This window comes from Lagopus leucura, unplaced genomic scaffold, assembly GCF_019238085.1.
Source record: "Lagopus leucura isolate 7727_CA_CO unplaced genomic scaffold, USGS_WTPT01 Super-Scaffold_100064, whole genome shotgun sequence".
Classification (NCBI taxonomy): Eukaryota; Metazoa; Chordata; class Aves; order Galliformes; family Phasianidae; genus Lagopus; species Lagopus leucura.
Genome location: NW_024962308.1, coordinates 270,043 through 286,034, shown reverse-complemented (window position 1 = coordinate 286,034; position 15,992 = coordinate 270,043). Strand labels below are relative to the sequence as shown.

Below are 15,992 nucleotides of genomic sequence, written 5' to 3'. Positions count from 1 at the left end.
CTATGTTTCCGTGTCCACCTAAGCCAACAGAAAACGATGAAATTTCATATCTCAGAGCCACCACCTCAGCCACAGCCACACTGCCCAAATGTAAAGCTAACAGAGCCACTCAGCACGTGCTGGCTGGATGAAAGGCAGCAGTCACCTGTCACTGGGAGCCAAACTCTTTGCTCCTCATTGTGGCGTTCAAATATTGAAGAGAGCATAGAAACAGGAGAGGAAACGGCTGTTTATGAGGGTGGACAGTGATAGGACAAGGGGGAATGGTTTTAAACTGAGACAGAGAGGTTTAGGTTGGATATTAGGAGGAAGTTTTTCACCCAGAGGGTGGTGAGGCACTGGAACAGGTTGCCCAAGGAGGCTGTGGATGCCCCATCCCTGCAGGCATTCCAGGCCAGGCTGGATGTGGCTCTGGGCAGCCTGGTCTGCTGGTTGTTGACCTGCACACAGCAGGGGGTTGGAACTGATGATCTTTATGGTCCTTTTCAATCCAGGCTGTCCTATGACTCTGATTCTATGAAAGCTGCAGATTCTTTTGAAGCTGCTGGTATTCATAGTGGATGAGCAGCTAGCACCAAACTGCATGAGGTTCAAAACAAAACAGAGCTGGCTAATGCTTCTCTTTGCAATGCTGTTACTAAAATAAAGCTGCTTCACTGAAAAACTGATATTCTGGTTGTAGTTTTCTAGATTTTCAAATAAGTACTGTACCAAATCATAACAATAACTTGCAGATGTTAGAAAACCGACTTTCTGGGTTTTAAGTCTTTGTTCATTTGAAAACCAACAGCTGTTAGCTCTGGTGACATCATTAGTTTTCATTTTTGAGGGTATGTGGTATTCACCCTCTTCAGCCCAAAGAAATGGTGTCTTGCAGCAGAAAGACCATGTCAAATTGAGGGACTTGTTGCAGGAGTTTGATTCTATATTGAAAGATGCAGGAGGCTGCAGAAATGATCCTTACACCATAGGAACTGAGCGCTTGCCTGGTGAACTGCAGACTGTGTCTGGCAAAGTTCCTGCAAGCTGTCCAAGTCCTTAAACCAGCAAAAGCTTTTAGTCCCCTAACTGCATGTGTTCTTTGGACATCACTCTTCCACAGCTGCTGCAGTGAGAAGCATCTGCACTCCTGAGCAGCCTCAAAGAACCTTGGAAATCTGGTTCAAGATAGGCACCAAAATTAGCTGGAGAAGTCACTGATGTTTTAGCTGTTGATGAACAGTGCTTACACAGCATCAAAGCTTTCTCCCCAGCCCCCTGACCCTCACACTCAGTACAGTGCACTGCACTGGGACTGGGCGAGAAGCTGGGAAGGAGCCATAGCAAAGAATCATAGAATCCTAGAATCACAAGGTTGGAAAGAACCTACAAGATCATCGTGTCCATTGTCCTCCCACCAACCACTGCTACCACAAGCACTAAACCAGGTCTCATAGCTCCTCATCCAGACTCCTCTTGAGCACTGCCAGGGACGGCGACTCCACCACCTCCCTGGGCAGCCATTGCAGCACCTGACCACCATCTGAGAGAAAAAGTTCTTCCTTGTGTCTAACCTAAACCTCCTCTGGTACAGCTTGCGGCCATTTCCTTGGGTCCTGTTTGTTTGCCTGGGAGAAGAGGCCAAACCCCTCCTCATCACAGCCTCCCTTCAGGAGGTTGCAGAGTGCAGTGAGGTCTCCCCTGAGCCTGCTCTTCTCCACACTGAACAATCCCAGCTCCCTCAGCCGCTCCTCATAAGATTTGTGCTCCAAACCCCTCGCCAGTTTCGTTGCCCTTCTCTGGACACGCTCCAAGGCCTCAACATCTTTCCTGTAGTGAGGAGCCCAAAACTGAACACAGCACTGGAGGTGTGGCCACTGCAACCAGAGCTGAGTGCAGGGGATGCTCACCTCCCTGCTCGTGCTGGCCACACCATTTCCAGTGCAGGCCAGGATGGCATTGGCCTTCTTGGGCACTTGGGCACACTGTCGGCTCAGGTTCAGCTGAGCATCAACCAAAACCCCCAGGTCCCTTTTCTCTTCACAGTCATAAGATGGGACTTAACTGATGGGATACTCCCCATGCCATATGACTTGAGCTTAGCAGTAAGATCTCAGGAAAAGGAGGGAGGAGGAAAATAACATGGTTCTGCGTGTTGCCTTGCCTCATGCCCTGCCTCCTAGAAAGTGGTTGGACATCTTTCTGTCCATGGGAAGCAGTGAATGAATACCTTATTTTCCTTTGCTTCCACATTCAGTTTTTGCTTTCCTTATTAAACTCACACTATCATAATCCATGAGTCTTTTCACCTTCCTTCTACGTTCTCCCCATCCAAAGGGAGAGGGAGGTGAACAAGATGCAGGGTGAGTGCTTGGCCAGAATTACTGGCACATTAAAAATTTTAGCTTATATTTCTTTTCACAGAATCACAGAACTGTAAGGTATGGAAGGGACCTCTGGGGATCAAGTCCAACCCCTACCAAAGCAATTCTCTACAGCAGGTACACAGAAATGTGTCCAGACAGGTCTTGAATATTGGCAGAGAAGGAGACCCCACCAACTCTCTGGGCAGCTGAGAGCCACGGCTCTGCCACAGCACAGTAAAGAAGTTCTTCCTCGCATTCAGCTGGAACTTCATGTTCCAGTTCATGCCCAGTGCCTTGACCCCATCTTCTTGACTTGCACACTTCAGATATTTATAAAGTGATGAGATCCCATCTCAGCCTTCTCCAGGTGACCAGCCCCACGGCTCTCAGTCTCCCCACCAGGAGATGCTCTGTGCCCCCCCATCTCTGCAGCCTTCCACTGCGCTCTCTCCAGCAGTTCCCTGTCTTTTTTGAAGTGAGGAGCCCTGGGCGCAGTGCTCCAGCTGTGCTTCCCCAGAGCAGAGCAGAGCAGAGGGGAGCAGCACCTCCCTTGCCCTGCTGGCCACGCTCTGTGCAGTGCACACCAGGGTCCCATTGGCTTCTTGGCCACCACAGTGCACTGCTGGTGCGTGGTCACCTGCTGACCACCAGGACACCCAGGTCCTCCTCCACAGAGCTCCCTTTCAGTAAGGCAGCCCCTAACATGTACTGATGCATGTGGTTATTCTGTGATTCTATGATTCATCTTCAGGAGCATAACCCTACCTACTCTTGTTGAAGCTCATTGTGTTCCTCTCTGCCATTCGCCATCCTGTCCAGCTCTCACTAAATGGCAGCATGGTTTTCTGCAGTGTTAGCCACTCCTCCCAGCATTGTACCATCAGCAAACTGGCTGAGGTTGCACTCTATTCCTTCATCCAAGTCATCAATGTAGATGCTGAACAAGACCAGGCCCAGTCCTAGCCCATTTTCCCTCCTCTCTCAGTGAATAGGAAGGGGCTGATAGTGTCACCTTCCTTTATGAGGATGCTGTGGTAAGGGGCTTTCTGGCATTTCTAAGCCATTCCTTGGTGATTGAGAAAAGAAGCAGGGAAATGCCCAAGAGAAAAACGCAATTTTTGTGCTGAGCACAAGGGTATTTTCATGTTTAACAGCTACTGCAAGAGGCCACATGTGGGTGAGGAGTATCCACAGACACAGAACAGCAGGCACTTTACGTACTTAACACTTGATAAGCAGAGATCCCAGAGAGTGCTTTGGACATGGGGTTGTTATTAGAATCATAGAATGATGAAGGTTGGAAAAGACCTCTGAGAACACCAGGTCCAACCATCAACACTTCACCACCATGCCCAATAAACTTGAGTCATGGCTGCTCTCCCACTGGAATGGCAGCATGAGTTGGTGCCCTTGGCTCTTGAGCAAAGGAAGAACCAACCAAGATGAGGGAACATTTACACTGATTAGGAAAAAAACTTCATTACTCGGTGGATCTCAGCACCACAAGATTTTCTGAGGCTATAAGGATGTATTTGAGGAACATCATCTCTCAAATAAGACAAGTTAATAAAAACTGAAACTAACTATATATAAAAACAATCACTATATTCATACTGAATATAATGGAAGAATTCCATACCATCAGCTATGCAAGCGGAAGAGATGAAGTTTTCTCTCACAAGACAGTTCTAATGCCTGTAGTAAACCTTTTTCAGACCCAGTTTAATCCCAGAATTAGGGACTGTATCATCAGGCTAGGAAACTGAGAAGAAATTTACTTAGAATCAAGTATCTCTACCATACATACTTGAATATACAACTCCTATGCTCAGTCAGTGATAATATGAAGATGTTTCTTACCTCTCTCACACTGGGGGCCGGTGAATCCATAAACACAAGCACAACGGTTTGGTCCAATGCAACGACCTCCATTCTGACAGCTATTTTCACAGACAGCTGTTTAGAAATAGAAATGGAAATCAGTGATTTCTGCTCTCAGGAAAATGACAGCATGAGCTGTGTAGTGCTGGAAGAGCTCAGGATATCTATCACCTACTCTGTGTTATTCATCTCTTCCATGTAGTGAACATATCGAGAAATGCATGATCTTTTCTTTTTCTTTCCCCTCGAAAACGATTTCCTGTTTATGAGTGAAACCATTTATAAAAAGGCTACAAACTCCCATTTCACTTGAGAGGATTTCCTGTGCTATGGAATCTCAAGCTCATTCAGGTCAGCACTGGGACTTAAATGTCAAGGTCAAGATGAATTTATACAGATGAGAAACTGCATAAAGGCGATTTAAATCTAAGGAGAGGAGAACAGGAAGACAATAAAATGTGAGAAGAGAGCAGTCAGCCATTTCATCCCACACATCTGAAGCAAGGAAGAACCAGAGGCCAGTGTGATATGGCAGCAAACAAACATTCTTTGACTTCAGATTAGCCCTGCTATTCTTAGTTGAAAATCTCCTGTCAACATGATGGAAGTAAAGGCAGAACACTTATGTCACTGATTAGGCTTTTCTAGCTGAAAAACCTGCGTGACGTGAGCAGTTGCTGGTTGTGACAGGTAAGAATGTGAGCTGCTGAAGAAAGTTACAGGTTGTGCTGCAAGCACTGGCTGGGTTTTACTGGGAGGTGAGGAGAAATCGTGGGCAATTGCCAAACCTTGCAAATAACTGACTGGGGACTTCTGAGGGTGTTTTAGAGGTCTTACAAGGCCAGCAGTATTTGGATAACTGTATTGGTGATAGCATGCAAGGCTGAGACTGCATCAATAATAATATCAGAAATAGCAAATTTGGGTACAAAGAAACAAAACTGGCACAAACAGGACAAAGTTTATTGGGAACAGGTTTACCTACAATCACAGAATCACAGAATCACAGAATTGTAGGGGTTGGAAGGGACCTCCTGAGATCATTGAGTCCAACCCCCCTGCCAAAGCAGGTTCCCTACACCAGGTAGCACAGGTAGGCATCCAGGCAGGTCTTGAACATCTCCAGAGAAGGAGACTCCACCACCTCCCTGGGCAGCCTGTTCCAGTGCTCCGTCACCTCACTGTAAAGAAGTTCTTGCGCATGTTTGTGCGGAACTTCCTATGCTCCAGTTTCTGGCCATTTCCCCTTGTCCTGTCTCCACTCACCACTGAAAAGAGTCCGGCCTCGCCATTCTGCCCCCCACACCTTAGATATTTATAGACCTGGATCAGGTCCCCTCTCAGTCTCCTTTTCTCAAGGCTGAACAGACCCAGTTCACTCAGCCTTTCCTCATAGGGGAGATGCTCCAGGCCCTTCACCATCTTCGTGGCCCTCCGCTGGACTCTTTCCAAGACTGAGACTTCAGACTGAGGCAGAAAATGAAAGTGGTGGTAGAAAGCAGGGTCAGGAAACAAGTGGCAGTCAGGTATGCCGTGTGAGCTGTGGGTGCTCATCCTGCAGGACCACAAACTAAACCTGCTGTTCTGACTGCACCACCATGTGCGTCAGGAGGACCCAATGGTTTCGATTTCCCTGGCAATTAGAGGAACACTGAATGGATGGATCAAACATTCTGGCACAGTGTCAGTGCCCATTCTAGGAGGCACTGGAGTCAAGTCATCATTTCCTAACATTGTGGTAGGATGAGTTCATTCAGGCTGGCAGTGACATCAAGAGATAATGCTCTGCAGGAGAAAAATAACTTTCCAGAGAACTGATTTATTCAGAGACATGAATAAAGCTCAGCTGGTAGGAACTCCTCTAGAAGTGAAACACTTTCAACTATTTTGAAAATGATTGCCTTTAAGTCTTGCTATTTCAAAGAAGCTATATCCTTCACAGCAAAACTCCTATGAAGGACTGTGGATCCAAAAGGTCTCTGTGCCCTGTCTTTCCTCCACAGAGGCTGAAGAAGCAAACTAGATGGAGCTGGGACCCTCGTGAGGGGAGAGGGGTTCATCCCTTCTACAGAGAACTCCCTTCCTTGGGCTGGTTAAAAAACATAAATCAGAGGCTGCATCTTCTCTGTTTGCTCTTCTGGTGCCATGGACAAGCTGTGCTTTCATTTTCTGTCACGTGGTGTGATCCTATAGGAGTTTGTTCTCAATAACCTCAGGCAGTAAGGAACCACTTCTATGCCTTTGAGATCACCATTGCTCAGGCTACAGCACCAGCCTGAAAGCCAAAGGCACGAGGAGAAAAAGGATTGCAGATCCTGGAAGCTCAAGATTAAAGTAACCATCCTTTTGTTCCATCAGACCCTCTGGCAGATTCTGTGATCAGAATGGGAGTGGGAAGTCCCTTTGTGAGCAGTAGGTAAAGGAACACAAGCCTGAGAAAAGTCAGGAAATTTGGTTTCTTCTGTGAACAATCCACATTCTGCTGTAGCAAGTGTGGTATCACCAGCTCCCAAAATGGAAACACCTGTCTTCCTCAGACCTACCTTCTTCAGTACACCCACACGAGCTGGCATTCTGCTGTGTGTGAATACACGATGGAAGTCAGCAGCCACCTCAGCACAAGTGCTGCACAGAGTGGCAATGACAGGCTGAGAGGGGCAGGATCCCACGGAGCTATTAAAATCTCAGCACTTGTTGGGACTAATTAGGGCTGCTAAGGTTTTCCTGAAGTTCCTACACAAATTTTCACCCTTTGAGCTACTCAGTTGCCTAGCACCACTGGCACACTGAATACGACACGTAATCTCACCTGAAAAGTGAGACCCACAGCAATCTCGTACAGCACCTGAGCGTGGCCATCACCAGCTGCGTGCCAAGTGCCAGGCAGCAGAGGCCAGGTGCTGCTGCACATCACAGCCTTCAAAGGTTACACCCATTTCAGAGCTGAGGAAGCTGAAAACTGCTTGGCTGGAATGCTGCCAGCGGGGTCCCACCCTGCCAGTGATGTGCTGCCAATATCTGAACCATTACGAAAACCCTACTGAGGATATTATAGGTGGAGCTGGTAGCAGCACTTAATAAAGGTTGCTTAGCACGCTCCAGTATAAGCTCTGGTTTGCTGTTACTTACAATTTTCCCAAGCTATAACTGTTCAGAATGAAATTTTCCATATGGTGTGTCTGTCTTCAGTTGAACTTTTTGGAACGTTCCAGCAAAAATGAATCAGTTGTAGCTGAGGATAAGCTTAGGGAAAATATGGTCTTTTGTCTGTCCTAAAGAAAATTCTCATAGATTCCACCAAGAACCTCAGCAGTTCTCACATTCATATATGGATTTGAAATTTGCCTGTAAAATTCCATTTGATCAGAGATTCTTTTAATATTCTTCTGCATACTTGCTTGCCAGCTGCTTATTACAGACAGCACATAAGTTCTTCAGTTGTTTATTCCACAATACAAATAACCATTAAACTGCCAAATCCCTTCATAGGGCACTGGGGAAAAAAATGCAGTTTTTCCCTATGAAAAGCAAAGATGCTTTGACAAAATACAAGATAAAGTTATAAATTACTGTGAAGTTTCTTTGGGTGACCATGTTGGGGTTTCTTTATAGACAGTCAGTGCTGTCACATTAGCAGAATTAAAAATTTAAATCTTCAAAATGTAACAAGTATTGTTTATAACCAAAACATTTTTGACTTTTTTAAAAAGGTTTTTCCTCTTCTAATTGAAAGCAGACTTCATTTGTGCTAAAATGAAGGTTTCCCCCAGGAAGACTTTTCCCCGAGAATATGCTGTTTTCCTAAAAATATTTTCTAAAAATATTTACAGAGAAATAAAACGTAATTCCAGCTAGCTGTAAAATAACAGGGGACAATCAGCAAAGGCTGCACCTGCCCTTTGTAGCATGGGGTGCTCAGGCTGAGAGCCAAGAGATGTGCGCTCAAAGGCCACACCTTTGATATGAGCTCCCTCACACTCATGCCTGGAGAGCAAGGTGCAAGTCAAGGCAGGTCATGACTCTGAGGTCAGCAGTGCACGATGGGCAGCGCTGGATGGCTGTGCACAGTGCAGGGCAGTTTGGACCTACAGCTGTGGGGAAGCAGAAGGATGGCTGCAGTGACAGCGTTGATATTCTCCCAGCCACACCAGGCAGAACAAATGTAACCTACGTGCCAGTGAGAGTGAGCTGAGATTCCAATGGAGAGCAGAACGCAGCGAGGACATCAAAGTCTGCGCTGCAACCAGCACATCGGTACGTGCAAGGTGACCTCTCTATTTATGGGGCTGTACAAGCCTAGCCTTGCCCTTCTGCTCTCTGTGCACACATACAGCTGGTGTTGCAAGTACTTACGCTGCCCACAGAAGGTTCCGGTGTAACCTTTCTGGCAGAGGCAAGATTCCTCATTGCAGCTTCCACCGTTCATGCATCTGACATTGCAGGTTTGGACTGTGGAGAAGAGCAGAGAAGTCTTACAAGACAATGCAAAAAACAGCCCATGGCAGGAGGCGCACACCTCATCTGTAACCTTCTTAATCTCCTCTCCTCTCAGTGCACAGGTGATGTTAAATATTCCTTCAAGTTAAACAAAGTCACTGCTGAAGTCTTGCCATAGAATATGTGCCCACAGTGGGTTAAAGGCTTGTACTTTAACTGAGGTAACATTACTCCAGAGCTTGTTACAACTATGAACACTGTAGTCTGTTCTGTGTTCCCTGGACACAAGGCATTTGGGCTGTACTACAGCTGGAAGCATTGCACTGTTGAAACAGGGACAAGACACGAATGCTACAGGCAGGGGAGGTGACACTTCAAGGCCATGTCACACAGGACAAGGTGGGACTGCTCTCTTATGGCAAGCAGTCTTTAACAGAAATAGACATCATTCTATGGAAACCAGAGGATCCTTCATTACAGGATCCACCCTGATTAAACAAGACATGGGACTGAGAGTAAGGGCATATTTACTCCTGTTTCTCTTTCTTCTGGGATACTACACATTTCAAATATTTGTGTACCCTTTAAGCTATTTTAAAGTTTTTGCTCTATTTTCAAGCTTTTCTCATCCTGGGTTATTTAATCTTTAAAATGTTTTCTTATTACAAGCATGTTAAATGCTGAGGGGGCTTGGGAGTAGAATTTATTCTGTGAAGGAAAATCATAAATGTTAAAGGTATTTCTCTTCTTTTTCCAATGACCATGTGGCCTTATTAATGAAATCCATCTACAAGAGATGTTTTTTTAACAAATCTGCAATGAAAAGCATGCATTATCTATTCTTTCTATGTTAAAGTTCAGCTTCCACTGTAGATTATGGAGCAATGAATGTGAATAATACGCTGTAGGAAAACAATAGTAATACAGAAGAATCAGGCAGTTTTACACTGATGGAAACACATCGCCAGCACTAGGTTTAACTGCTTCATTACTATACAATATTTAAGGAATGTGATATTAAAGCAGAAGAGCCCCAAAGGGGAGGATTATTACTAAACTCTGACTTAAATACAGGTCAAACAGCTTTCATTTGTTACTGAAATGCCTGGAACAACGCATTCTTTCTTTGTCAAAAATGACAACTCAAATTGCGAGTGCCTCAGGTTATAGCAAGTTAAGTGAAAACTGTTTTTGAGCACGTACATCACAGTTCCTGCCTGCCAGGATGGGAGGGCTGAGAGAGCTGGGGCTGTCCAGCCCCCAGAAGAGAAGGCTCTGCAGAGACCTGAGTGCTGCCTTCTGTACCGAAAGGGGCTGTAAGAAGGAACAGGACAGACTCTTTAGTGGGGTCTGTTGTGACAGGACACGGGGAAGTGGTTTCAGACTAAAAGGGAGGAGAGATTTAATTTGGGTATAAGGAAAAAGTCTTTACAACAGAGGCAGTAAGGCGCAGAAACAGGTTGCCCAGTGATGTGATGGATGCCCATCCTTGGAGACAGTCAAGGCCAGGCTGGACCAGGCTGTAGGCAACCTGATTGAGCTGTGGATGACCCTGATCACTGCAGGGGAGTTGGAGTAAATGACCTTTAAGTATCCCTTCCAACTCTAACAGTTCTGTTGTCCTATGACTTGGCAGCTTGAAGAAGGTGGGACAAGGGAATGCATGTGTAAGGAGATGCTCAGATGAGGTTTGTGTCTTCTCTCTACGTGTAACAACAGCTCCAAAAGAGAAGAGCTGGGGGCAGTGCAAGTGAAACATCTGCCCAAAAGGCAGCAGGAATCATAAGTGTCCAATAAGGATTCTTACACGGTTCATGCTTTGTTCATAGAAGGCCTGACAGGAAGGAGTGGAGTGAGAAGTCTTGGAGCTTTGCGTTCAAAATGCTAAGCACATGTGCTGTACATTTAATTCATATATTTCTAGTATGGTTTGAATTAGTTATAGTGTCTACAGTCCTTCCTATTGCTTTATGGCCAGAGATGAGGCCAAATTTAGATGAAACTTAATCATTAAAGAAACTAAGCTTAGGGCTTCAAAGCATTGCCCAGATTGCCAGACATGAGACCAGTCTTTCTGGGAAACAGCTCTGTCTCCAGCATGTTCTAACCCTACATCCCTCACTACAATTAATCAGTGCTGGGAAAGCAATTACATGCCACAAATCTGGGAGACCCACCCAGAAAGAGGTAGCTAGGAAATGTATGTCTGTCCGCTGTCCATCTGTCAGAGCTTTTCCCTACACAGTCTGCTTTGCTTTGTACTCAATGCATTCAGCAAGGACTAAGATTTAATGAAGTTGAGAAAATTTAGGAGTTTGGAGTGCAGACATAATGCCCTGACACTCATCCAGAAATTTTCCAGCTAATTGGCAGTGATTGCTCACAGCAGGTCCTATTCCTTACTGCTGCTGTGATCCCAAGGGCCCTGAGATCCCATTGCTATCTCATTTATCTGCAGCACTGGCACTGAGAGGTCTGCTAGATTTGGAGTGAACATAATTCAACCAAGAACTGAAAGACCTGTTACACTTCCTTGGGATTTTCCAAGATAGCAGAGACAAAATTTCTAGGAAAAAGAGAATGACAATTCACCCTAATTAACTCTTCCCATTGCACCAGATCAGTGTTATTTTATTTTAAAGGATCGTGGCTGTGGCTGATTTGCCAGCCATCAGCAGTGCAGTCTGCAGACAAGTTTTATGTCTGCTAACAGATTGCTACTATCTAAACAGCCACTTGCAAATTACTCTTTAAATATGTCAAGTAAGAAACCAAACTTTTTGTTATGACAGAGAGAGGCAGAGCAGCTTTTATTGCCTCTGGAATGCGCTGTTTGACTATTTTACCTCCCTGAAGCATTCATGATAAATGTAGATACAAACATCCCCTCAATGAATGCCAGATTTGATAAAGCCTCTGCAGAGAAACCAACCCTACCCCCTAACCCTGAGTGCCTGCTGAAATCCACCCCAGGCACAGAGGAATGCCAAGTCTGTGCCCAAATGTATATACTGCTCACAGCATTCCTCGCATTCCTCTGTGATTGCTAACATCTGGACCCTCATTCCAGAAACTTTTGTGTCTCCAGCACCTTCCTCTCAGCAGAGCACTGGTGAGGTCTGCAGAGCAGTGCTCACATAGGCTTCAGTGCTGAGCACTTTCTAGGGACATCTGCAGGGTTGAAGGGAAACGTGGCACTCTGAGATCAGATACTGAGAATTTCCTTCTTTGTGTTATGCTCTGAATGTGGTTTTGAGGCTCGACGGGGCTTGGTCTCTGGCCTGCAGTCAGATGCAAGTCACTTTATTAACAATAGCATGCCTATAGATGGGCAATAGTGGAAAATAAATTACTGAGTTGTTTCCAGCAATCGCCGTGAGACCTAAAAAATCCCACTGGATTCTGCACCTTGCACAGAGCCCTGGAAAAAATAATCAGCATTCTTAAAACACTGTGCCACCAGCTGCGCACACAGACCATAAACTCAGAATTTCAGCACGTCTGGCGTTGGAAGGGACCTCACAGCCCCCTCAACCCCACTCCTGCTATGCGCTGGGTTCCCCCAGCTCAGGCTACTCAGGGCCCATCCTTGGCCTGGGGCAGCTCCAGGAATGGGGCTCCCACAGCTCTGGGCAGTGCCAGGGCCTCACTGCCCTCCGAGTGAAGAATTTCTGCCTGACATTCAATACATACAGGCCTCACCGGCTCCTCTGGATGGGCAAGAGTACTTGATAACCACCTCCTTCCTATGAAGGACTCGGATGATTTTGTCTGCTTTTTATCAGCTGTTTGGTAGGTATCAGCTGTTTTCCAAAGAGTCGTGCACACACACACACAGGTTGGTTACAGGGCTTGCTGAATGGCTCCATCCAGCCTCCCCATGGCCACGATGGCTCTTTTTCTGGCCAAGGGTTGAAGCCACCCAAGGAAGGCGATCTCCCACACCCCTGGTCACCTGTCCAAGTACCACGGCACCCTTTTGTGTACAGTCCAAACATCCCAAGCTGCAACTTGTGGCCAGCAGGCATTGTAACACTGGCTACCACCACCAAGAAAAGTTTAACTCCACTGCCTCCATAGCTTCCAGAACTCACAGATCCTTCTGGCTCTTCTTCGACTAAATCAGCTCAGTTCCACCAGCTTCACTTCTGAGGACACACACTCAAGCCCGCTGCTGATCTATCCTCATCTGCTACACATCCCTCTTGCAATGGCAGCCCAGATGCAATGCTCCAGCCACAGTCCCACTAAGCAGCTAACAGAGAGGACAACACCTATCTTTGACTTTTTCATCATGATTTCCTTCATCTAGATTGCAGTGACTGGTTTTACTCACTGCCACGACGACTCCTGACTCCTATTCATCCTGCTATCTACCATAAATCCCAAATCCATTTCAACCATACAATACAGTGGGAAAAGTTGCACAGAGGAACAGAAAGTCCACACCAGTGAATATACAAGGCCATCAGCTAACAGGGGAAATGGCTTTAAACTGGAAGAGGGTAGATTTAGACATGATATTAGGAAGAAATTCTTTCCTGTGAGGGTGGTGAGACACTGGCACAGGTTGCCCAGAGAGGTTGTGGATGCCCACACTCTGCAAGCATTCAAGGCCAGGCTGGATGAGGCTGTGAGCAACCTGGTTTAGCAGGAGGCGTCCCTGCCTGCAGCAGGAGGTTGGAACGAGGTGATCTTCAAGGTCCCTTCCAACCTAAACCATTCCACAGTTCTATGGTTGTATGATTCAGACTCAAACAGGAGGAGTGCCTTCTGTGCAAAGCCATACGCCGTAGAGTAATGGAGCATCTGCACACAGAATCTCATCTTGAATATGTTCTGAAAGAGCTACCAGAGGGTTATGGGAATTGCCTACTGGATATTTGACTGTCACTCTTCAGAGTCCTCCACAGTTTGTTTCTGTGCAGTATTTTTCAAAAACCTCAGCCACACAAGTTCCTCCCCGAGCTTTTCAGGTTTTTGTCCTGAAAGCCTCAGAGGAGAGAAAAAGGCAGAAAAAGTGGCAATGGAATTTCTGCACTCCCAACTCTGCCAGCACGTTAACTTTGTGTCACTGCAGTTCATTGAAAGCACTGAGCGACTCTCCCTGACATTTAAATCACAGCCTAAGCAAAACATGAATGAATTTAACATTGGAAAAAATAATTGTTTAGTAAACAAAAACAGTGATGGATTTAATTCCACTTCAAGGAGCAGTCAGGAGTGGATGGAGTGCTGCTATTTGCTGCTGTGAAATTCAGTTTCTGAGCTTTATCCTGCAAGATTTCTCATACTAAAGAAGCATAAGTCAAAAGAAATAAAAGATTTTGCAAATACTGCCCAAGTCCGTTTAGGACCCGCTAGCCTATTGCGACTGCAGAATTTTTATGAAATCACATAAATACTCCAGAGGAAGAAGAATCACCACCACTGTTTTCTTACCTCCAGCTGAGCCACAGTTGGGAGAGAGCTGCCCATTGGAGCATGTACACATGTTTGGCCGTGAACAAAATCCATCACCACAAGAATTCCTGCAAATTGCTAGAGGAAGAGAAGGAGACAGTGAATAGTGCAACATGCTACTGTGTGAGCTTACAGGCACTGTTTTGGCTGTCAAAGGGGTGTGAATTCACCTTGTCTGAAGAATAACCTGGGGAAGAATATGGGCCACATTTTGAGGACCCTGGTATGGGCGCAGAACAATGGCAGAGAAGGATCCATTCATTCACAGGGCATGAGTTCCTTCCAGGCTGCCCAGAGCAGCTGAGATGCCCCAACCCTGGAGGTGCCCAAGGCCAGTCTGGCACCCACCTCATGGCACAGTCTGAACTGGATGGCCTGCATGGTCCCTTCCAACTCTGTCTATGATCCTAAAGATGTCTTCCTTTTATCACACACTGCGGCTGCCTCTGTTACCGCATATTCACCCCAGAAGAAAATGTGGAATCTCCCTGCCAAAAACGTCTGCACTCACTGTGACATTCAGTGAGACAGGTTTCTTTAAAATGTTGGTGGCCCCATGAAGCACTGTGCAGTCCATCGTTTGGCTTGGAGCAAGCAGACTGTTACTGCGATGCAGCTCCAGCAGAATGAAGGCTTAGCTGAGTCAGGCAGAGATGCATTAGCACGATGCCTTCATGTTATCCTTTCTTGTCAGGAACCCCTGTTAATCTCTTCCCCTTCCCATGCCATAGGAGCCAAGAGCATAGCTGACAGCTGATATTGTTTCACCTGTGTAAGCAGATTTTATTAGAGTCCCATGAAACCTCATCTCTGTGTGTTTTATAAATACAATCACAAGGCAGAATTCCCTGAGGACCTCCAGCCCAGATGGCATGTTTACAGCTATGAGAGAAGTCAGCAGACAACCCTCAGTGTTACTAACCCTGCATGCCACTGAACGGCTATTTGGCTGTCAGTTCCTTAACCCTTCACTTCAATCAGAATTAAACTGAAGCCCCGTGTGCTTCATGGGGTGTCTGCTCTCCGCAGGGAGGCAGACTTCCTAAGGTGATTTTTTGAGTTCGCTCATCTCTTCCCATAGGTGAAGGAGAATATGCAGAACATCGATCTTACCACTCAATCCTTCCATCACCAAGGGTGAAGTCAAATGCACTTAACTCTGGAGTCGTTACTTACTGCTGATTTTCAGTGAGTTGCTTGCCATACGATGGCACTGGTTACTCAGTGTGTGCAAGGACACATAAACTGACCCCATCACTTGTGATGCACTAGACACCATTTCTTCTAAAAGCACAAGATTTGCAGTTCTGGGCTCAGCTTTGTGCACTTGAGATCCTGGACAACTGCCTTCTAGGAAACACAAGGCATTCCTCACTAAGACAACTGAGTTTTCAGCTCAGTTATTTCAGTGAAATAATTTGCGAACATTATGTCACAGATGCCAGAAAAGGGACCTATGGTTTTCCCCAGCTTGAAATATCTCACTGTCCATTATTTTTAGGAAGTTTTGCAAAAAAAAGCATTCCAAACGTGCTCTAATGTAGAAGGTTCTTTCAGAAATCTAAGATATGGGCAAATCCAAGCTCAGAGTGCTTTCTGCTATTTGGTATGTCCAGGATATGGTCAATATCTGCAGGACACCGTTCATTTCCAGTATGTGCTCACTGTGCTTCACGTAGCATGATCAAACACAGGCACAACGATGCCTTTTGTTTCCAGTAAGAATCTCATTTATTTATCCCATGGGAGCATCCTCTGAAGGGCAGACCCCTTCATCTCCCTATAGCTTATGCCTTACTCTACAGAAGTGAGAATCACCAGCTACAGGTCCCAAGGCCCTTAATGGATTGTATAGTTGTGTATCAG

General features: G+C 46.0%; 1 protein-coding gene across 1 annotated transcript in view; it reads right to left on the bottom strand.

The window, feature by feature from the left end:
- The window catches only part of LOC122188504 (fibrillin-2-like), a 126,750-nt gene that overhangs the window by 85,296 nt on the left and 25,462 nt on the right, over positions 1–15,992 (bottom strand). Inside the window, 3 exon segments of the mRNA XM_042886862.1 lie at positions 4,206–4,301; positions 8,580–8,675; positions 14,106–14,204. Of these exon segments, the coding sequence (XP_042742796.1) occupies positions 4,206–4,301; positions 8,580–8,675; positions 14,106–14,204 (291 nt within the window).